This window comes from Periplaneta americana, chromosome 2, assembly GCF_040183065.1.
Source record: "Periplaneta americana isolate PAMFEO1 chromosome 2, P.americana_PAMFEO1_priV1, whole genome shotgun sequence".
Lineage (NCBI taxonomy): Eukaryota > Metazoa > Arthropoda > Insecta > Blattodea > Blattidae > Periplaneta > Periplaneta americana.
This window is the reverse complement of record NC_091118.1, coordinates 2,217,632-2,242,205: the sequence shown is the minus strand read 5'-3', so window position 1 is coordinate 2,242,205 and position 24,574 is coordinate 2,217,632. Positions and strand designations below refer to the sequence as shown.

At 34.8% G+C, this 24,574-nt stretch overlaps 2 protein-coding genes and 1 long non-coding RNA gene across 21 annotated transcripts in view; 1 reads left to right on the top strand and 2 right to left on the bottom strand.

Annotated features, from left to right (window-relative positions):
* The window catches only part of LOC138711762 (zinc finger and SCAN domain-containing protein 21-like), a 39,853-nt gene extending 31,504 nt beyond the window's left edge, over positions 1-8,349 (bottom strand). For 2 of the 5 annotated variants that reach the window (XM_069842948.1, XM_069842982.1), the window contains exon 1: positions 8,060-8,349. In XM_069842948.1, coding sequence (XP_069699049.1) covers positions 8,060-8,125 — 66 coding nt within the window. In that variant the 5' untranslated portion in view covers positions 8,126-8,349. Of the gene's footprint in view, positions 1-3,158; positions 3,594-7,670; positions 8,029-8,055 lie in introns of those variants that run through there. The other 3 variants (XM_069842964.1, XM_069842975.1, XM_069842957.1) reach the window with 3 other exon arrangements.
* Positions 8,041-24,031, top strand: LOC138711791 (uncharacterized). 14 transcript variants are annotated; one of them, XR_011335466.1, is made up of 5 exons: positions 9,119-9,832; positions 13,480-13,567; positions 18,081-18,341; positions 20,688-22,448; positions 23,673-24,031. It is a non-coding gene; the product is annotated as an uncharacterized lncRNA (long non-coding RNA). The 14 variants fall into 14 exon arrangements; XR_011335462.1 differs by having other exon boundaries at positions 9,119-9,870; XR_011335463.1 differs by having other exon boundaries at positions 9,119-9,339; positions 23,673-24,030.
* LOC138711785 (uncharacterized) overlaps positions 19,503-24,574 on the bottom strand; it is an 85,482-nt gene continuing 80,410 nt past the window's right edge. For both annotated transcript variants that reach the window (XM_069842992.1, XM_069843002.1), the window contains one exon: positions 19,503-22,446. The gene's annotated coding sequence lies outside the window, so the exon portion shown is untranslated. The remainder of the gene's footprint in view (positions 22,447-24,574) is intronic.

Here is a 24,574-nt window from a genome sequence, read left to right as displayed (position 1 = left end):
CCTGAAATACACAATAAGATATTGAAAACTATTCTTCTGTAATAAGTCAAAACTGGTTCATTTCTTTGGATTAGATAGGCATAATAGCTGGGGTTTCGCTGTCCTGTAAAATATGGGAACATCCCTTTTTTCACTAATCTGTCATATTATCCCATTTCATATTTAAAAAGTAATGGCTGAAAAAACAACACTGGGAATATAAACTGTTACTTTATTACAAAAATCAGTCCCGATCACAGTTGATATTGAAATTCGCTACATTGGCACCACTGGAGGTGATACTGAATATACACAATGTTCTTAAAACAGTTTATATTATGAAGAAAACTGCTACCACAGTCTACTATATACAGTCATGAAGCTTGAGTTTTGAGGGTGCTAGAAACAATAGACTGTGAGGTACTATTTTGCATTGCCTGTAATGAGGCGATATTAGCGATCCTAGTGGTGAGCAACTATCTAATGTTTGCATATTTACTACGTATTGAGCTTCGCGACTGTATATACTAGACTGTGCTGCTACCTTGACTGTCACTTGTTTGATAAGATCATAATAATGGAAAATGTTCTGAATTCCAAAGAAGATGGTGAATTAAAGAAAATTCCTAAATCAAAACATTTACATTAAGTCTCCTCAAAAGTGTTGTTGAAAAGCGCCCAGATTAAAAAAAATGTGATGAGTTCATTACATATGTGCCCGGTACAAATACAAACATGGAACCCACTGTGGACTGATGAGAAAAACACGTTGCATGTAAAGACAGTAATTTTCAGTGTGGACTATGTTAATGCTTCAGAACAAGAACTTCATTCTTCTGAAAAGTACTGTACGTGTGACTGATTTATAACAGTGCATTCCCTGGTGAACCTATTTGTAACAACATTTTAAATTCAATTTATTCTTAAGTACCTACTTTATTTTAAATACTGCACTGGTAACCATGATTAAATTACATAAGTTAGGTCAGATGCAACAGTGTTCATGAGTAGAATAGTTATGTACAATAAAAGTAATTTGATACAGTTATATGAACACGTATGGTTTTTAACCGATTTTATTAATTTTATTCAATTAAAAAGTGTTCATATAACTTTATCAAATTACTTTTATTGTATATAACTATTCTACTCATGAACACTGTTGCATCTGACCTAACTTATGTAATTTAATCATGGTTACTAGTGAAGAAGAACACTTGGTCAACCAGTACCATGACATGCGTCTCCAAATTGAACTGCTAAACAAAAAAATTTGGTTTAACAAAACATGCCTTAAGGAAGATCTATTAAAGCTTCCTTAAGCTACGTTATGTGGTCGAACATCTACACCAGCGTCGTGGTACTACCACTGAAGATGGAGGAGCATTCCTCCGAAACACGTATGGTTTTTAACTGATTTTATTAATTTTATTCAATTAAAAAGTGTTCATATAACTGTATCAAATTACTTCCATTGTATATAACTAGTGCACTAGTATTTAATTTACAGATTTAATTGCAATGTTTAATCTATTCAAAGACAACACAGATAATATGATGGAAAATAAGTTCAATATTTAAATCAGTGCTGAGTGCCCCATATTTTTTCTGATGTTCCTGAGAACTCTAATAACAAACGCAGCACAGTGAGCAGCTCTGTGATTAAATTCATTCACTTTTCATTATTTGGTTTCAATGCAGACACATGCCCTCGCAGTACATAAGATTAACTGGAATCACTGATTCGGTATTTTATTAGGCCTATTATTCAAAACTGGAAAGAAAGCCACACGTCCACAGAAATTAAGCAAATTGGGAAACTGTTCTCGGTTTATCAATACTATCTCAATTCCGTAGGCTTCGACTCAGCAATCATGCTCTCTTGCTTTATAAAGTCTGCTAATTTCTAAACGTGACCCACTGATTAAGTTACTTCTTCATTGTTTTAAAGAATAGGTTTCTTGTGTCAATGTTAAATTCTTATGCCTTACACCCAGAAAAAAACACGGTATAAACATAAATAACTTGTAACTTGTAACAGAAGAATACACTACACAAGTAGATCATTATTTTCTTAGCACGAAGTGACTGTCAGTGAAGAGCTCCCACGTGCCAACTGCAGCTTTGTGTCAGTGGAAGACAAGACAGTATCAAGTAATGTATGTCCTGTGGTGGCTGAGAGGTCACACCTTGAGCCTCTCACGCAGATGATCCGAGTTCGAGTTCTGGGATTTTTCACTGACACTTGTGGACAAGGTCGCATATTATGCATCCATATCGTTCCATCACCATTTCCCCATTCCATAGCATTCCACAAATGCCAGCTCATGAAACACGCAGGGGGCTGACCTAAGGACGAGGGGGTTTGCCTGCTGGAAACCTGGGTATGCAGCGAACCTTAGTGTAGTCAGCTGGTGTGGATTTGGAAATGCATCTAGCTTGAGGGTTAGCACAAGAGATCTTGAAAGGTCACAGTGCTCCCTTACCGAAAATTTCATTCCATTCGAAGTAACGCACGTCTGCGTTTCTATTTACAATTTATAGCTTAAAATGGCACAGAGATACAATTTAGTACTGAGCAGAAAATATCTGTGACAACAAATTCTGCTTTGTTCGGGAAAAATATCAGAAAAGTACCTCAGTGTTAATGTTCCAAACAACTCAATCATCCATGACTGTGTGAATAAATTCTTGGTAACAGAAAGTGTTAGAAGTGTTACACTCATACATAGGAAACACATGCTGTCCTCACCAAGGAACATCTGAATGACTTCACTTGGAAAATTCTTCTAAAATTACAGGACACAAATGCTATAAGATACTGACGTTAAAACTTTACAAATAAAACATCTACGATCTAGTGATACCGTAATTAGATGTAGATTTAGTGAGTGGGTTTCATCTCCACGTATTTTCAGAAGGGACTTGGTTTCACCACAGTCTACTATATACAGTCACGAAGCTTGAGTTTTGAGGGTGCTAGAAACAATAGACTGTGACGGTACTATTTTGCATTGCCTGTAGTGAGGCGATATTAGCGATCCTAGTGATGAGCAACTATCTAATGTTTGCATATTTACTACGTATTGAGCTTTGCAACTGTATATACTAGACTGTGGTTTCATCTCATGGACATTCACTATCTGAAGCAACAAATATTAGAACTCTGAAAATCCAACCTCATTCATGAAGAATCCCTCCATTAAGTGAAAATGAAGTAAGAGGATAACAGGCCCCATTTTTATGTGGAAGTAATGCTGCACCCTTTTCTGGCACGAGGGCGTGTGCTTATCCAACGCACTATTGTAGAGTGTTCGAGGATAGAATCATAGGTACAAATGTGAAGTCTCCTTCATTACCTGTGCGGAACTTTAAAGGACAAAGAGTATAAAAAATATTACACATACTTAAAAACATTAAAAATAACATCGCCTCCATGTCTGAAACCAAACTGCATCAAATAATGCGGAGTTTCTAGAGAGAGGCAGGATACGTTAATCATTCCTGCTAGCGATAATAATAGTCATGATTCATAATGTGTAGAATTCAAGTAACAACATGAAAATTTTTATATTTCGTAATGTTTTGGTAAAATTTTCATATTCCATAAAATTCCTCTTTCCCCCCCCCCCCAATACTTTTACAAGATTTTTTCTCACCCGTCAATATTTCTATAACTACCATGGAATCGAGTTTTCCGTACATCATAAGAAGACAACAGAGATGTTTTACAAGACACATTTGAAAAATCCAAGCCATTCATTCCACCGACATTCCGGGATTCCCAAGAGCAAGTCAAATCTCCAAGTTCCCCTTTAGAGTCATAACTCATTAATGAATTTAAGGAGCAGAAACAAAACAAGTGGTTCCTATTCCATCTTGCTCATTCTTTTGAATCAAATGAAAGTCTTTTTGATGTTGCCATGTGTACTCAGACAGTGTAAATTAATTTCTGAATGGGTTTCAATCGTCAATTTTTCTCTCTACTTAATTTCTCCTCTTTTGTAACTGTATGACCAAAGCTCGGAACTTGGGGACTTGTGTCTTTGAACGTAGCTAAGCGACTGGACTTCAATGTCAACAAACTCCCGCTTCCAGCACAGAGGTACTGTCAGGTCTGCTATAAAAGTGGTTCCTGGCTGGAACAACATAATGATAATATTATGGTAGGTTGAAACAAGTAATTTTATAGCATATATAGCATATATATATATATATATATATATATATATATATATATATATATATTTTTCGAACCCATACCTTCTTCGTCTGTTAGTTAAACATGATTTGAAACGAAAGAAACTTATTTCCACGTCACATGAAGTGACGGGAGCAAAATTAATTTTTTTATTTTATTTATTTTAACTAGCTACCTAGTGAATACAAATTACATTTATAAAACAAAAATGTTTCTAGCCACTACCGTACGGTGTGGTCTTAGTCAATAATATAACATAAAATTTACAAGGACAGTTTACTAAATACAGTAAGTAACTTAATTCAAACCAATAAATACAACACAAAGCAAGAATAAAGAAGAAAGAGAAAAAGAGAGAAAAATACACATTTAATATAAATTGACAATTCGACAGAAGCCAGTGATATTCAATACAAACAAGAATATAGTAGACAGAAATAAAAGGTAAAAAAAAAAATACATTTGTTAATATTATATTATATCATGGATAATTTTACAAATTTATTTTTTAAAAGCTTCAATTTTTTAAAATTTCAAATTTGGAAAATGGTTTGTAATTGTATTATAAAGTCTTAGGTCGAAATAAAGTACTGAATGTTTTCACTGTCACTGTTTCCTGTTCGATTTTCAGTAGTTGCTAGCTGATCTCGTATCTGAGAAAGATAAGTATCCTAAATTTGTCTCGAAAATAGTTTTCAATTTCTATGTCACTACTAGGGAAGGTTCCACTACGACTTGGTCCATGGCTATGGACAAATTTTCCACCGATATAAGGGACTGCAATGTATTTCAATGAATGCCCGTTTCCAATCTCTAGTTTGTGTTTGACACAAGTTACAAATATAAACTCTCCATTCAAAGAAAATAATGTATCTCCTCAGAATTCCTCCACGAAATTCTGTACCTAAATTTTAAGAAATATATTTTCAAATGTATACAATACCCATTCGAATAATACGTATTTTCTTATTTTCAAACAGACCGTTTACCTCTAATTAATTATCTGAATGTCATTGGTTTCGACACAACACAATTTCCTCGTCCGTCTTCCTGTCATTAGATGTGGCCACTTTCTTAGTACACACGACTGTCCCTGAGCACTTGCAGCGTGAGCTTTGTGTACGTTGTACCTGTAACCTTACTCATGCACACGACACAGTTTCTTCGTCCGTCTTCCTGTCATTCGATGTGACCACTTTCTTAGTACACACGACTGTCCCTGAGCACTTGCAGGGTGAGCTTTGTGTACGTTGTACCTGTAACCTTACTCATGCACATGACACACAAGTCCCCAAGTTCCGAGCTTTGTGTATGACTTTTCATGCTCAAAACAAGTTATCTGACAAAAGGTGCAATTGTTTGCTAGGAAAATGTACAAAATTTGCCTGTGTTTCATTGTAACCTAACCAGTGTTGAGTCTAGCCAATGTAAGAACTCTTTTTTTTTTTTTTTTTTTTTGTTTCCTTCTCCTAAGGATTTATAATGCTAACAAACTGTTGAATCATACAGATTTATTGTATTTTATTTGGTAGCATACTGAGTAGCCTAACACAGAAAACTATTAACCTCTAAAGGCTTATTTTGTAAATAATGATGCAAACCTGCTTCGAGTGGTTTAGGAACGAAGATATTTAGCACTGAAAAATTTATTTCATATTTTGGCAAAATTTTCTTCATACTGTGCTTGTCTCTAGCCGTGACTTAAGCAGGTGCCGTAAATGTTTTGAACAAGACGCCAAACAGTTTCAACATCTTCTTGTTTAATTTGGGTGAGCAAATGACGTTTCAACATTATTTTACAGTCATAGTCTGACGCATTTTCTATAACAGATGTTTGGGAGTGCACCGACTGATAGTCAAAGTCAAACTCAGGACAAACAAAAGCTTGTTACTGTACGAACAAGGGTCACTCATTATGTACATTATACAAATTTTGGCATTTTTTAACAACTCCTTCATACTCACCACTTATATCTGTACAAGGCTCGAACTTAGGAAATAACGTGCACACTGGATTCGAACTAGGGCTTGTTATGACATGGGCAAGAGTCATATGTATGAACTCTGACATTTTTTAACAAATTCATATATGAACATATCAATTACTTACTCTCAGAATTTATAAAATAATGCTCTCACAGGGTTCAAACTATGACTCGTTACTATATGCCATAAAGTATGTAAATTTTGGCATTTTTTTTAAACACTCCTTTATAGGTAAGCCCAAGACCTGTACAGCAACCCAGGGCTGAACACCATAATAAAGAAGCTACCTATGAATTAAGTATACTGTATTTTAGAAACTGTTAAAATATTGCTAAGTTATTCCTGTAATTTGGTACAAAATTTAGACACTGTTACTATTCAGTACATCTAAAGAAAATAAACATACAATTTGATATTTTAGTTTATTTTACACTTTCATCTAATTTGGTATTAATAAAGATCTACAATACTTCACAAAAATGAAAATATATACACAAATACACTTAGCTAGGCCTATTTTGTGTCCCCATTGTGAAATATCTCTAGTAGGCCTAAGTGGGACGCCACCAGTACGGCTCTCATAACTCCAAGTTGCTCTCGAGTGCATGTTTGAATCACGCTTGAACTAATTACCTCGTTTTTCAGAGGTTTTCTCTAACTAGGCTATAAGGCGAATATCAGGCAATCGCTTGCGTATCATCTTACTGAAACTTACTACTTCGCTATCACCAGTTCCATCGAAGTTAGAATAATCATGTATTTGACAGTGTCGTTGAAATGTAGGCCCTAACGTATGGGTAATTTCAGGCGAAGTGTGAAAAGGTCAGCATAATTACACAATACTGCACAGTCTATATTATAATCGTGGAAGTGATGAAGTATTACCAGTTTATACACGTGTGAAACCATCGGGGAATCTTGGATCTGCCCAAATAATGATCTTTCCTAAGAAATCAAATGCCAAATATGAATTTAAAACCACTAATATTAGATCAAAACTGTAAAAGAGTCAAATGCATAACAGTGCACATAAATATACAGAGGCAATTTCTTGTAATAGCTCCTAACCAGAAAACATTCAAAAATTTATTTGGAATATTAAAAAGTAATGAAAATTCAGCCCTTCTGCACTGTCGCTTAGAAAAACTGGAACCGAAAAACTAACAGAATACATAGCTACACAAAAAATTTGTTTCTTCGAAGTTGAATGTGAATTTGTTACAAGTAGGAAAAGTTTTACCTTCAACTTCAGTTTGTGTGCAGATAAAAACGTAAAACTTTGTGAATATCACCATTTTTTCCTCGAACATAAATTTCCTGTAATTTATAAGTGTAAAGTGGTTAGTTTCTACAATTTACATGTGTAACTGTGAACTTCGTAGATCAACATTACCTCCAGAACTATGAAATAGTCCTAATAGCTGCAAAAAATATTAAATATTATTTATGCCTACACATATTAATTAAGAATATTTCATTAAGAAAATTCATTACACTTAGGTACCTTTGTTACTGTTACAATATTGAATCATGATATTTAAATTTGTATATTATTCTTTGTCATCTACGCAGTTTGCTATGGAGAAAGAATGTTCAAATCTTAAATCACCACAGGACTTCTCCTTGACACTGCAAAAGTTCGTATGTCTTACATACATTAACGTAGTTTTTACGCGGCACACTGCTCCATCTACTGAAGCTCAATACGACGACCAGTAGGCCTAATTAGAGAAGTCTGCATAATCTTAGACCTCCATTATGAAAGAAACTGAACTCCTCTTCCGTTTTAATTTAGTATCCCTTTCAGAATCCCAAATATATCATAGCATATCTTATTTCTTGTTATTAGTTAAATAGAACAGAATATTACACAAATTTATTCATCTTACCGACCTTACTCCACAATCGCTCGTAGATTTTGCAGGCTAGCCACCATCGAAAAGGCTTCACCGACTGCATGAAAACGTGTTGTCTAAGCACTGCACACCAACGAGGTAAATGATGGCAATGTTACTTTTTAATTTATTAAAACAAGTACCGATAGTTGATTCTCTAGTAATTAAGTTGTTCATTGAAACAAATAATTAGAATGTTTTTTCTTCTGATATAGAAACAAAGACAATGTAGTAGGCATATGTTTTGTACAGAGAATGGTTCTGCAGCACTGTAATTATCTTCATGAATGGCGAACTTCAATTGAGTTATACAGTTGCAGTGACTGTTAACGTTCAAGGCATTGCTGATACAATTATGGGGCGAGCAATATACATAAAACTTTTGCTACAAGAAAATTGCAATAAATAAAGGAAACTATTTAAACAAACATGCTGTTTGTTTTTTATAGGAGCTATGTCTATTGCATGAATTCATGAGACCTGCATCATGAAACACAATGAAGAAAACAGGTCTTTCACCAGTCAAGATTATGCGCGTAGTAATAAAGTCTGCCGTGAATAATAGCAACATTTTAGAACTACGAATGTAAAATGGAATACAAGTTAGGTATAATGAAATTAGATCATTGTTGATCTTTTTTTTTAGCCGGACTTGAGTCAGATTCCTGCTTAAGCTGATTACGTGGTTTCTCTTTCTATGATTTTCCCCAACCATAAGGCAAATGTTAGGTAATCTATGGCAATCCTCGGCCTTACCTCATTTCGCCAAAAAATTGTATGACTTTGACTTGTTCCACATCTTAAAGGTCCAATGCTAATGTAAGATCTATGAAATATAATAAATTAAATGACGCTGTATCAATCAATAGGATAGTCTCAATACAGTTGATGATGCCGAGGATGCGCCATGGGAGTACCTAACATTCACCTTTACTAGTGACATACTACAGTCATAGTCTCTGATCGCGATCAGGTATACCCCTAATAAATAGTGATTAGGATAATCCTGTTTACCTATTGATAATTGCGCTGGCGCACGGCTTATTGGACGAAATCAAGGTGTCTGAAGATTAAAGTTTCCTATATTTAGAAGGCCATAACACTTATTTACCCGCGACTGGATATTTTTTTAGTTAACTATATTATTATTAAGACTGAGAAAAGATGAAGTATTTTAATTCTGTATTGCGACAATATTGTTAATGTTAAGATTCTTTTTCAAAATTCCATACCGTAAAACGGAATGAATATGGACGAACTTTTACTTCGTGTCAAAGAGTAACTATAAATTTATGTATCTTCTCACCATTCGTGAGCTGCCACAATGGACAAAGAGTACTTAACCATAGAAATTTTTACAAGTTCATGAAAAAAATCATTAATTTTGTTTTAACAATGAAATTCTTACAAGTACATAGCTGCAAATAATTTTTTTTAGTGTTTATTTGTTCACTCGTTATGAATAAAAACAAACACTCATTATTATATTAATTCTTGTTAACAGAGAAATAATAAATGATAAAAAATTTGTCCTTATTCACCCCATTATTATTCACCTAAACTAAATAGACTGTAACATTTTTTTATACTATTGCGTTATTACTGAGTAAATTAATTTGCATTCTTGGCTTCTAGTCGAATAATACGTATCGCAAACAGACAGACGCAAAACAAATAGAGTGCCGACGCCAATTTCACACCGAATATAAGAATTGAAAGTTGCTGTGAAAGTGGAAGCCGGCTGAGAGATGAGGAATATGTGACAGGTTAGGTTAGTTTAGGCCTTTAGTAAATACTTTATCCTCTCAGGTAAATACAAGTCTGTGATAGGTTAGTTTAGGTTTTTGGTATGCCTTTCATATAGTGTTCACATTTGTCGGTCAATATAAAGTATCCACCGGCCACTGAACGAATATTGCACACTTTTATCACTGCCAATGTGGCACTATAAACCAATTTTCAATACTTTTATCACAACCACAACACATTTCAACTCTTATTGTACTATATAATACTGTATATAGAATTATTACTACATTAATACGTTTAACACAAATCTGTGATAAGTTAGTTTAGTTTTTTTTGGTATGTCTTGCATATAGTATTCACATTTGTCGGTCAATATAGAGTATCCACTAGCCACTGAACGAATATTGCACACTTTTATCACTGCAGATCCAATTTTCAATACCTTTATCACAACCACAACACATTTCAACTCTTATTGTACTATAGACTGACCTGATTCTGATGATGCAGCAACACGACTCATCGGAATCAGGTCAGCCTCTTCTAAACTATTTTGGCTTTGAATTCATACGCCCATAAAACAGCAGCACAGGCGACCTACATACTGTAGCATGTTTCGTTATTGTGGGAAATACTTCTGCCTATTTGAAGATTGTTATGCTTTTATTCTACTTCTGTGTACACTTATCAATTAGTACAGTGTTAATTGCCTATGCTATGTTCTTCGTAGTGTTGATTTCATGCTACATGTATATTTTTAATGGCATATGTGCAGACTGCCTACTGCACTTGTTTTTAAACTTTTTAACGATTGTTTTAACCTGAATATTTTAAGTGTTCATCATATGTTATTGTATTCTCCTTTAATATGACCTGAAGATGCCATGGTTATGGCGAAAACGTTTGTCAAAAACTTTTATACACCATTTCATGTAATATCGTAATGGTTCAACGTGTGTACTATTGATAAGTAATTTGACTGTAATAAACCTACACTTATTTGATACTTATATCATACTTATCAGACCCAACATGCCTTTAAAATTTCCAACCAGGTAGGTCTAATCAATCCAAGCGGGAATCGAACTCGCGCAACTCTTAATCGATAGGCAAGTGTCTTAGGGTACGTACAAGTTGGAGCGACGATAAACGATAAAAGAAGCAGCGATGCTATATCAGAGAAAATTGAAGCATGCATTGTTATTGAGGTGTGCATATTGGAGTAATGATAAAAGCGAAGATACACGATAAAAGCGACGAAAAAGATAAGTTCCATTTTCTTCGCTCTTGTCGTTCATATGATCTCTGATTAAGATAATATTGATCTGTATAATGACCGGTGGTTAACGATATATCCGAATATTAATAGATTTATTATTATTTCGGCATATTAAATTAATTGAAGTAGATATTGACAAATTGATCAATTGTGTATTTATTCGTGATACATTATGTGATCACAATAACCAATCACAGCACAACGAATTTATACTACCTTTGGGATGAGAAACGGGTTCAATTTTGTATGTATTTAAGTTATATTAAACTTGAACCTAGCAGCTGATATTTTCTATATATCTTCTTTCATTAAGTGGATGTATAGAATATCTTCTACTGATAAATCAAAATGTTTGCTTCCAGCGTCCTCGTTGCTCCGATATGAACACTTGATTCTTTGATAATAACAAAGAGTCGCTAGGTCATTTCGTTTATCGTTGCTCCAACGTGTACCTACCCTTAGCTGACTGAGCTACGCCAATGGCTATTGCTATATTCCACACAAAGCATTTCACTAGTCTCTTCCTTAGTTCTTTTTCCAGAGGTCCACAGAAGTTGCTCCTTTTCTATTAAAAGTTTCCTTTACCATTGCTGTCCTTCTTTTGAATTCCTGGCAGCAGCTCATGTTACTGCTTATATTACACCCCAAGTATTTGAAGATGTCACTGTTTGACTGCCTTGTTTCGAATTCGTAAGTTCACCTTCTTTAGTTTTCTTCTTATATGTTTATTTTTTTTTTCATTACATATTCAACGTGTTCTTATGATTGTCTGATCCTTTACACTTCACAGGAAAGTAGGCTGTATGCTTTGGACCTCTATTACGGCAAGATGGCGGCCTTGCCTATGTTTACATGATTAGGGTATAATAAATTCCAATAATAAACTGCAGTAATAACTAATATCCAAGTGTGGGGAAAAATCTCTGGAAATACCCTACTAGATTTATGAGCTATTTTTTTTTTCTTTTTTATGCTTTTATGTCTTTCAGTTGTACACATATAAATGCCTTTCTTTGCTCTTTGTGCTTTGGATCGTGTAAAATTTCCTTTATTTCATTCCCCTTGAGAACTCTCTTCACTTTGTACCACTCACACCTGCTATATTACACACCATCCGATTTCTAAGAGTTCTGCAGATAGAATAAGTTCAGACTATGAAACAAAAAAAAAGTAGAAAAGGAGTATAAGAGTAGCAATTGTTCTTTTGTATGATGTGTAATATTACTAGACCTAGGATGATTGGACACTAAAACTGTGTAGTTTAGTGCCAAAAATAGGCACTTATAGTAACAATGAGCATTGAGGAAAGAAAATAAGCATTGAATAAACATTTGATCATTCACTTTCATGACTTACTTTAAATATTAACACGACAATGAGATAATTAATGTTCATTCTGTCTGTTATAATTGGCATTGCAGTAAATTAGAAGAATCATTTCTAAATGAATGTAATCTAAGTTATGCTTCTTGCTGCTTAAAACCATTTTATATACAGAAAGAGAACGTTCGACATTTACTGATACTACAGGTGCATATTGGAACTCTGGAATATTCCAAAGTTTTACACTTTGTGGTGTTGCATGTCCACAGCACTGCAACTGGGATTCCGATTCAGGATGTTCAATTTCTTCCTTGCTGATTCCCCAAAATTTCCAGGCACACATTTTAAACTCTTCTGCAACAGCTAAGAAATCATATAGAGATTCTCATTCATTCATTCAGTGTTCTGCCCAAGAGCAGGTCTTTCACTGCAAACCCAGCTTTCTCCAATCTTTCTTATTCTCTAGCTTGTTGAAGCCAAGAGCAGGTCTTTCACTGCAAACCCAGCTTTTTCCAATCTTTTTCTTATTCTCTGCCTTCCTCTTAGTCTCCTCATATGATCCATATATTTTAATGTCGTCTATCATCTGATATCTTCTTCTGCCCCAAACTCTTCTCCCGTTCACCATTCCTTCCAGTGCATCCTTCAGTAGGCAGTTTCTTCTCAGCCAGTGACCCAGCCAATTCCTTTTCCTCTTCCTGATCAGTTTCAGCATCATTCTTTCTTCACCCACTCTTTCCAACACAGCTTCATTTCTTATTCTGTCTGTCCATTTCACACGCTCCATTCTTCTCCATATCCACATTTCAAATGTTTCTATTTGCTTCTCTTCACTTCATAGCAATGTCCATGTTTTCGCCCCCATACAGTGCCATATTCCATTACAAAGCATTTCACTACTCTGTCTTAGTTCTTTCTCCAGAGGTCCGCAGAAGATGCTCCTTTTCATATTAAAAGCTTCCTTGGGCGTTGCTATCCTCGTGAAGATTCTAATTCTGTAATTTTTTCTGCTAGAAATGTGAGGTTTGAGTGTAAGCAATATCACTCTTCAGACTTTCTCCTTGCAGCAGAACAACACACGCAGCATCATTAGAAAATCCTGCCACGAGGGCTTCAAGATGTCACTTCACTGCCTGAAGCCACGTACCCCATCTTGTGAGTACTAATTGAGTTGGGAAAATTTTCCCCTCTGTGAGAAATTTAGTGCAAGTTAACAATAAATTTAGAAAAAATTAAATATGTATGATAAGAACTTTCTTGTGTTAAATATTATTAACGTACCTTATTAACATGTTTCGACCTATTTTCGGTCATCTTCAGAACTGATCGTTGTTGGTCTTGGCGCCTCTTGTTTCCTGTGTGGGTGTGTTCGTAGTGTAGAGTCAAAGAGTGTGTGTGTTTTGAAATTGAGCTGTGTGTTGAGAATATCGTTGGGGTGTGTTTTCGTGTGTCTGTATATTTCATATTGTTCTAGTGTGTTGAGTTTCTGGCTTTTAGTTGGATGTGCAGTATTTCCATGTCTGTGTTGATGTCTCTGTAGGTGTGGTTGGCATTTGTGATGTGTTCTGCATATGTGGAGGTGTTTTGTAATTGCACATCCAACCAAAAAGCCAGAAACTCAACACACTAGAACAATATGAAATATACAGACACACGAAAACACACCCCAACAATATTCTCAACATACAGCTCAATTTCAAAACACATACACTCTTTGACTCTACACTACGAACACACCCACACAGGAAACAAGAGGCGCCAAGACCAACAACGATCAGTTCCGAAGATGACCGAAAATAGGTCGAAACATGTTAACAAGGTACGTTAATAAAATTTAACACAAAGTTCTTATCATACATGTTCCGAAGTGATACAGTGTTAAAAGTTGTGTAATCAAGATGTATAAAATTAAATAATGCTAATTGACAAGAAATTTAGAACAAATTACATAAGAATTAAATGTACAGTAGAAAAATCCCTAAAATAGGTACTTTTAGGCAGAATAGTAGAGATATATGCAGTAACGGTCAAATAGGCATTTTAGGCAGTATAAAACTTCGCCAAACTGACCCCATACATGTGGCTTATAAATGTTTTTTTGAAATCGTTGGTTTTTAGGCCTAGGAAAAAAATAGGCATTTTCCTGAACTTCCAAGGTGTAATTATTATTATTATTATTATTATTGTTATTATTATTACTATTATTATTGTTGTTCAACCACTGCTTGTAACACAGGCTCTGAGGTGATGAAATACAAAAGCTGTAAAATATTTTTCATCATTGTCATGGATCTTGAAATTTAATTTAATAAAGAAAATTTAGTGTAGTCATTTGTACTTCTGTCTACTTTTTGGCAATTATAGAGTTCTGAGGTTGGGCACCCATTAGTTGGCCTGTATGCTAGAAATGTGAGTATGGAAGTAGGCAGGATGAGAATGAGCATTGTGCATGGAGTTAAGACTTTCGACTGTCGCATTTAAGTACACCCTTCTCAGTCGCACGACTTTGGCAACCTTCTGCTGCTTAATTCTGGCAAGATGTACTGTGTTACTGTTTATTGCGATTTGTGAATATTCAGATCGAAGTGCTGTGTTCTAGTCTTTTATTAATTTATTTATTTAATTCACTTAACAGTTCACATAATACTAGTAATATATTTAATCTTAAATTAATATGTACAAACAATAAGTACAGGAGAAAGTCAAGAGTATAGCCTAGTGGCAAAATAATTGTATCAAGAGCTGCAATATGTTTATTTCTCTGAGGAGTACGGTTCGTTCTTGAAAGATGTCAGTTTGTTACAGCAAGAATACATTCTAAGTAGCAGAGAATAGCCTAATTATAATAAGATGTTGTAGCATTATTTATCCACTAGTACTGATCTAGGAAAAAAATTATTTCGTTAAAAAACTTACACAAAGAGCTCACAATTGCAAACCAAGCTGAAACTGGATGAGCTAGGGTGCAGGAATCACACTTGTAGACCACCGTGTGGCATGGAACAGACTGCCTGAGCCCATATTCTACCCACCTGTCATTCCTCAATGTGAGAGCCACAGCTGGCATTGTTTCAGTCATGTTGTATAGGATTCGTAAAGGATATCACTTGTTAAACAACAATAATAGAACTAACATTCGCTTTTCTTCATATGAGCCTTAAGGGGTTACGTTCAGCTTACAGCAGTAAAATTTTGGAAATATTCAACATTTTTTCCCTCCATTACTGTATTTTGTACAATAATGAAAATTAGTATGTGTAAAACACTGTCCTTCTGCTACATGAAAAACTATTTTTACGATTGGAAAAAAAAAAAATTACTTTTTTTTTTTTTTTTTTAAATTCATTTCACTGTGCAGTGATGAAGTATTTCCAACATAACTAAAAAACTATCCAACATTCTGTGATGAAATTTTTTGTGTGTATTTATGCATGTCATATCTACAATAAGATGCAAGATCACTTCTCTACCTTTGATAGATTGTCTGATAAAAAATTAATTCATTTAAAAAATGGTCAAGTATCAGTACTTTCTTCTAACACAAAATAAAAAAAAATATATTATTTATTAAGGAATGTAGTTGAAAGAGTATGATACTGTAAACATGAGTTTCAGCAATAAATAAAAGAGAGAGAACATGAAAAAGTTAACAAGTTTATGAATTATGAGGGAAACGCTACATCACTGCACAGTGAACTGCCACCACTTTGAATCTGTGAAAAAAAAATATATATAAATAATTTTTTTTAAATCGTAAAAATATTTTTTTTCATATAGCAGAATGATAGTGTTTTACACATACCAATTTTCATTATTGTACAAGATATAGTAATGGAGGAAAAAATGTTGAATATTTCCAAAAATTTTACTGCTATAAGCTGTACCTAACCCCTTAATGCCGTCTTGGGAAACGCAGATACCCAGCCAGTCTTTTGTTTCTTGCGAGTAAGTTGTGTTTTCCCCAAACAGGTTACCAGACATTCTTTTTTCATGAAGACAATTTTAAAGCATATTGGTTTAGGACACATTACACAAAATAACACTGAAAGCTATTGAAATACAAGGTGTAAACAATATACCTGTACTGTTGGTAGAGCTTAAATAACTAAAGAAAAAAGTCAAACAATGTTTTTCTCTAACTGTCAAGGTTTTCCCATAAAGAAATGTGTTCTGTGAGCCTAACTTTTTTTGAAATGAGAATAGACATCATTATTTAATTTGCCCGATTGGTACACTGCAGCACTTGTCTGTTACTCTGTTGTGTTGGGCACAAGGTCATTGGCAATAACATTTACCTTCAGTCAGAAGGTAAACAAATAATTAAACTACTATTAATCTTAAAAACATAGTATTTTACAATAAAATTATAAGAAATAATTATTTTTACAAGACATTTGGTCAGTAGACCAATATATTATAATGTCTATATAATTTTGTCAGTTTACAGTCCATATATAAAGTTGAATCGAATTATTGAAACATTAACTAAATATTAGATTTAAATAACAAGCTGACATCATTAAATGCTATACTTATTAAAACCATTATGTATGAGAACAATTTTTATTAACCAAAAAGCAATAACTAAATACATGGTAGTTGATGAAAGGCAGGCAACAACTTTAGGTTATGTCTTTTGAAGCACTTTCGAGTAAAAGGGTTCATTTGAATATGGATTCGATTTCGAGTAGTTGCAGAACTATGGGTATGTCTCCACAATCCTACAGCATGTTTAGACAAAAGAATTACAGCTGCATACAAAATTTGTCTTTGGGATAAACTTTATGTTTCCGTGCAGTTATTATTGTACTAGTTGTTCTTATGTTTTATATGTGTTTTATTCGTAAACTTGGCTGCCATGTCTGTTTGTAGTAGGCATGTAAGCGTGAATATTCATTCAACACCCAGCATTGCTCTATGTTCTCAGATGTCAGCTTGATGTGGAAGCTTTCTCTTTTTGCACGTTATGATATGGCACATTATCAGCCGCTAATACTGAATTAGGTTGCAATTTTGGTATTAATTTATTTTCAACCAGAGTACGTAGTTGTTATTATTCATATCATTATTGTAATCTCCAGTTCTCTGGAAACAAGTGGTTCATTAGGAACGAATCCTCTTGGACCACTAGCATGAAGAATATTTACATGTTAGACGGTTGCTGAAGTGTGTATCATGCCAGCCTTTGGAAGAGGTTTGGCTTGTGTGCTCTACAGTATATACTGTAATAAGTATCATTCTCGTAGATGATGAGTCGACCTTCTTTATGGCTGATAGATATGATACTCTTTGCCTCTCTGTCAGTACAGTTCTACTTGTCTCTGTCTTCTTCCACTTGAATCCTAATTCTCTTAAACTGGTGCTCTCCACTGTACGATTGATGATTTCGCGTAGAATGAGGAGAAATTTTGTGAAAATGATCGAATTCGTGAATTTCATTTGTTGTATCATGCATTTGTCAAAGTTGTCAAGAGTAGTAGTGATCTTTTACCATGGACATTCTTCCCTGTTGAACCATTGAAGTTCCTTCAGCTAAAATTCCTTCGTTGTTGTTAGATATCTTGGTTGTCTCTGCTACTCTTAGTTGTAATTTAAGTGATCTGCTCTGTACTTATTTCTTTATAAATTGTGTACATTGAGAACGATCTGTCTTGTACTTCCTTTTTAGTACTACACTTCAGTTTAAGAAGTATCAGTGACTCCTCACTTCATAACAAGCCTGGAGGTCAACTTCCTCTAAGCAGCCTTTTCTTCAGTGTCATTGCTGCTGCCTGCCAAGGATCACCATGAAGACACGCTTGCTATCTCTTTTTTCTTACAAGTGCCAAATAGATTTGGTGTACTGCCTTGTTGAGGGAGTTGAAGAGATTGGCCCAATGCAATGATATATACAAGTCCACATGGCAGATGTTTTTTAATGTTATCTCAGGTAATCAGGAATATTATACATTATAAAATCTTGAATTTTATTAATATATAACCCCTTAACATAAGATTAATTATTAACAAATGTAAAGACTTTATTATTAACAATTTTAAATTTTCCATCTAATTTTTCTCAAAAACAACTTCTTACATTAATGAAGATGACGATATTATTGCAAGCAGTTTCTCAGTTATTAGTGTTTGTCCCAAGTATGCAGTTTGTGTGTATAGGAATAATTATTAGATATTTAGTAGTTACATCACAGGCATGTATAAAAAGTATCAGGCCTAAATAACAGGAACCTTTACCTAGCAAAATATAAACATTAATATGTAAAATAGAATGTAATTATTTCTATAGTATCAGTAGATAATGTAACCTGAAACGTTGTTAAATGGCACACCACTGACAGCAGATAAACTCATAACACTTAACAGTGTAAGAATGAGTGAAGACAGTATTTACACGAAATGTCCACCGAGTTGGGTGCTATTTGTAGTTGTGTCAGTTAATGGCAAACGTGTGTTCTTCGACATCTAATGCTACCTACTGGAAAAAAAATTACATATCCATATTTTCATTACAGCACTCATACAGAGTTCCGTAACCTTTTTCTACTCATGGCACACCCCAGATGGGCCTAGACTCAACATGGCACACCAAAATGTTAATCCCCTCAAAAACCTATGATGTGACTCTCTTAATATAATTACGTAATAGAATCAAGTTAATAATAATAAAATAATAATTATTATTATTGTCATCATTATTATAAAAGAGAAATCGACTCTTGCATTATCTTATTAACAATTCATGAACTTTAATTCACTGTATAAAATACACATTTATATTACTAATATTAAAGTAAATAACTCTACTCACACCTTCAACGTGATACTTGGGCCTGCTTAACTCCACGGAGGTGGCTGATCCGTGGTGGAATCGTTGAAGGTGCAAGCCTCATTTCTTCATCGATGGATCTGAGTCTCTCCCTCTTTGATGTTTTAATTTCGCTAACAAATGTCATTTTCAATTTACTGGGAGCCATAGCAGCATTACTGAGTTTTTCACCACACACAACACACTTGGGGATTGGGCATGTTTTATCACCACACAAGAAAACCTGTAAGATAAATAATTATCACTAAATTACCAGTACATTACTTTCTGTTTTTGTTTTTTTTGTTTTTTTTTTTTTTCGGGTTCAGTGGTTTCACTACTTGCTTTCTTGGACGAAACACTCTGTACAAGGAACTTGTCCATCTTGAAAGTATAAAATAGTTTAATAGTAATAGAAAATAGTAAAACTGTCTAACAATTACAATTTTACGACCACTTCAGAGCACAACTGTGATACAACTGAAATAATTGTAACTATTGTTGCTTTGAGACATGAAATGATTGGTGCCTTGTGATTGGCCATCCAAATGACCAATCCTATCTGTCAAAATTTTTTCTCATGCCGCCTTCTACCGAAATTTTAAATTTGTAAAAATCATGCAGAAACATTTCTTGAAAAATCCTCTGCTAAGGGTAATCTGACACGTTTTATTGAACCTGTACGTGACATAGGGAGAGTTTAGTGACTCAGACATACTGTCTGCGAAAATTGTAAATGTTTTTAAAAATGTCAGAGAGGGATCCGTTATTGTTGTTTATTATAACAAATATTTTAAGGTTGTGAAGCTGTCAGTTATTATAAGAAATGGGAAACTTCAAACCTGGCGACAACCCCTAGTCAGGTCAGCCATGCTCCCAGCTTCTGACAAAATGGCAGGCAATAAAGTAATAAAATATAATGTTCCGAAAGGCCTGGGTATGCTACACAAAACATACGGTAAGTGTTACAAAGAAACCGCACCATAGCCGGCGCAGCTTAGAGGCGAGAATACAAAAATGAATGTATCAATAAGCAAACAACGATACAACAACAATGTTAAATAAATAAATTACACTTAATTTCTTTGATGATATAAAATTCGTAGCATGTAATAAAGAATAAACAAGTACCCTCTTACTTAGAATAGACAATTTTATTACATTAATTTTAATTTAATTTGATTAATTTCTTACAATAATAGGTAAAAGTTCACATCACACCTTTCACCTTGTGGAGGCGTACCAGTGTGCCGCATCACACTGGTTGCGTAACACTGCTGAATAGGAGAATTATTACAAAATATGAAAAAGAGCATGCATGTGTACCCCAGGGAAACCCGAGAAATGCTCACAATCTGTAACCAGTATTGATACAAAGCCATTGCAAGATTTGTATATGATAAAATATCAGTGATATTTTACACTTATAATTACTTCTTATTTATCACAACTATTTTTATTTCTGTGCAGGAGAAAAAGTAACAGCAAGGCTGGTGCTGGACCATGTGACAGTAACATATTTATTTCAAGGATCACTTTCATTATTAAGGACGATTTTTAAGGGAAGGAGTTTTAAATGGGAAAGAGAAGGCAGTCTCACGTAATATGTAAGAGAAAGTGTGAACATTCAGTTGAAGAGACTATGTGAGAAATATGGACAGTGGGAGTCCAAAGCCTGTTGTTTTTCTGGATGAAATTTGAACTTTTTTGAACGGTAAGCTGTATTACAGCATTTTAGGAAATGTAAGTTATGATATCATTCATTCCGTGTATATTTCATAGTCTGTGCAACACAGTCTTGGGGCAAACCAGTTACTGTTGAGGCCCTTGCCTCATTATTCTGGATATTGCATCCTACCATAATAGAACTCAGAGCAGCGACACAGGAAAGATCAGTTAATAGTAATAGCAGCTTCTGACAAGGGAAGGGTTTCGGCTCGAACAGGAATTTCGTACCCAAAATTTGTTTACAGGTCCATCTTTACATCTCTGTAAAGCTCCCAAAAGCATTCGTTTGTGTAATGTGTGGTTTGTCTGTTAGAGCACTGTACAAGTTGAGGGGTGGGGAGAGCACTGCACAAGTTAAGGGGATGGGACACCTTACCCGTACGCCTAGCCTAGCCTAGAAGCTAGTGCGAGTGGTAAAATGTCTAAAGCACATTTAAGAACATTTATCTCCAACGTTCTGTCTGAAAATATTGCAGGTGAACAAAACTGTACACTGTTGTGTGAGTCACTGAATGCGCACAAGGACGCAACCTTAATAAATGAATCATTCCAAGGCTAGGATATGGAATGTATGATCATTCCACCTAAAAAAGTAAATATATCCAGCCTCTGAATATCTATTTCCTTAGACAATACAAAATATATGCTTGGAGGATAACAGATTGCATAAGGACTCTTGCAGAGAATCCAGAACTTAACTTGGGAAATCGAGTGTTTATAATGGAAATGCACTCTGTTATTCATAACCAGTTGTCTGCTCCAGTGTACCGCCCTATGCTTCAGTATTCCTGGCAGTCAGCTGGTTACGTGGATTGTGAACAAGTCTCGGAGTTCAAAAATGTAATTCAGGTAGCATTTGATTTTTCAGCACTGGAGTGTGGTTCAGCAGATTGTTCAGGTGTTGCTTCTGCGTGTTGTGCTTATTGCTCTGCTCCATGCTGTTTCATGCATTTTATAGAGAATCCTCATGTACATTTTTAAAGAAGTGTATTGACCAATACCAACCAAACGGAGAGTAACACAAATTAATGCTTTTACGGTCTTCATCACCATTGTGAAGTAAGCGTCTGTACAAATTTTTAACCAAAAATTCCTGGTCGAGCCGAAACCCTTCCCTTCTGAGTGACGAACATGCTATTGAGTTACATTCATTTTGCAGACAGGAATGAATTACAACAGCTTTGCAAAAGGAATAAAAGTAATTTCAAAAGATAATTCTCTAAATTGGTATTCAAAGGTATTTTTTTTTTACTTAAGGCGGATATCTGACTGTTTGTCAGTTGAAGCCAGTTATGTAGACCAATTTACCGACACAGTTATTTCCCAGGGTGTGTCATAGGAGGCTAGTCTACGCTACACCCATGATGATGGATGTCTGTTGAGTTGCCGGAGGGAAACTGGAGCTTGGAGTAAACTGCTGTGTTAGCTGCACCAACAAGTCATATATTGGAGACTGAACCCAGGTCCGCAAGATTATGAGTCCACCCTACCACCATGGTGGCTGTAAGTAAAATGTTCGTTGTTCGAAATTAAAGTGATTTTGTCATATTGTATAACTTTTGTTTGAGACATATTGTCGATGGACATTTAACAAGGAAGACCACATACAGTAGAACTTGGTTATAACGACATCCAAGGGACCTTGAAAATTATGTTGTTATAAACGAGTGTCGTGGTAACCGAGATTCATATTATCAGTCTAGTGAGGTGGAAAATTGAAAATAATAAACATAATTAGGCTTATTTTAGATTTACGTACGGTATTCACTTTTAAACATATGATGAACACAATAAAATACACGTACAATTATAAATACAGTATTCTGTATTAAAACAGTTTGTTCATTACCCACCAGACTTCTTTACTTAGGAGTGAAGTAATCAGTCATTTTACTCTGTCTCCTACTTGCCCAATATACACTTTCTAAATCACATTCTATGTTTACTATTTCCGTTGTAATTTCACTGCTCCCTCCTCTAGCTTCATGTCCACAATTCTAATGGCTTCTAAAGTGTCACTCACTTCGTTTAGTGGCCATACTGCGTTAAAATGCGTGCACTTAGTGAAAACTTCCTGTCAAAACTGACCGCATGCAGGTACCATTAACACCGCATGAATTCGGGCAGGTTACAATGGGGTGGGGAATCTGCCTGCATTCCAGTGGTCTATGATAGAAGGGAACAGTAAAGGATTTGCCAGATTTCAGCAAAATACTTTGGTTCTTAGAAAATTGTATTCCAAACTGAAGTTGAAAATGACGTTATATGCGAGGTAGATGCATATACGTTTGTCATATTAAGCAAGGTAGAAAGGCAAATGTCTTATGGGGAATAAGTTGAGACCACAGAATATTTGACGTTATAGACGAGGTGTCGCTCAAAACGAGGTCGCTATATCCAAGTTCTACTGTAGTTCTTAGACTTACTCCATTCACTTATTTTCAATATTTCTGTTTCGAAATGTGATGTCACATTTTTAGATGCAATTTATGCAGTATTAAACATTGCTTACAATATAGCTTTTTTATCCTAATTTTAATTTTTTCCTCTTTTCTACTGACATTTACAGGATTAAATGATCAGTCAAGTGTTGTCAGCATAATGTCCACTACTAAGTAATTGGGTTGCTGTTAAAATGGACTATGTGGCATCTCCTTACACCAAACGCACACAGATCCCTTTTTAACATTGACTGATTCTGTATTGTCACTCCTGTCTTTCTTTCAGTCTCGAGGGTTCCCAAGATAGCACCACCAGAATCTGCTTAAGGCAAAGGACGTCTGGGAATTCGACAACTGGAGTACTGTTGGCCCGTGCATTGTTGTGCAAAGAACATGAATGTTGGAAGAAACATGAAATGTTATTTTTTATATCACTTTGTGCTTTTAGATAAATAAAATAAGTGTCATGTTACATAGCAAGTATGGTTGAGTGTCCAACGATGATTTATTATTTATTTACATAAGTTTGCATCAGAAAATAAAAAAGATATTTTCAACCTGTCCCAGTTCAGAGAACTGTCGCTGAAATTAGGGTTTCGTTTTCATTCTATAAACAAAAGGCATTCTTGTATGGGGCCCGATACAATAGTAGCACAGGTACGTATGAGGGGAAAGAATGTGATATGTAGTTTGATTCATGATGGTTGATGTTATACGAATGTACTGACATAGACGTTCATGTCAGACTAAAACCTATCTTTCCCCTCCATACCTATTGGTGATATAGCCACGGCACATGATAAAGTCGCAGGGCAGCTCTTGCCTCCTCTACTGTACAATAAATTATTAACAAATGTCATAGCACCCAGAATATTAATTATAATTAATAATCAGGCTACATACTATAATATTAAACATTACAGTAATTTAGGAGCGTTTTTGCAAAAGTCGATAGATGTAGAAATTTTCTAATGTGAGTTACATATGGATATTGTGTGTTTTCTACTTCCGGAATCGATCTATGAAATCACATTTACCAAAACTTGATTCATACCGTATGTAGAGACTACCAAACCTTCCAGGTTTTTTTCAAAACTCGATAGATCCTGTCACTTAGTGTAATTTCTGTAAAATCTTGATTTCTGCATCTATCGACTTTTGCAAAAGCGCTTATGTTAAGATAATATT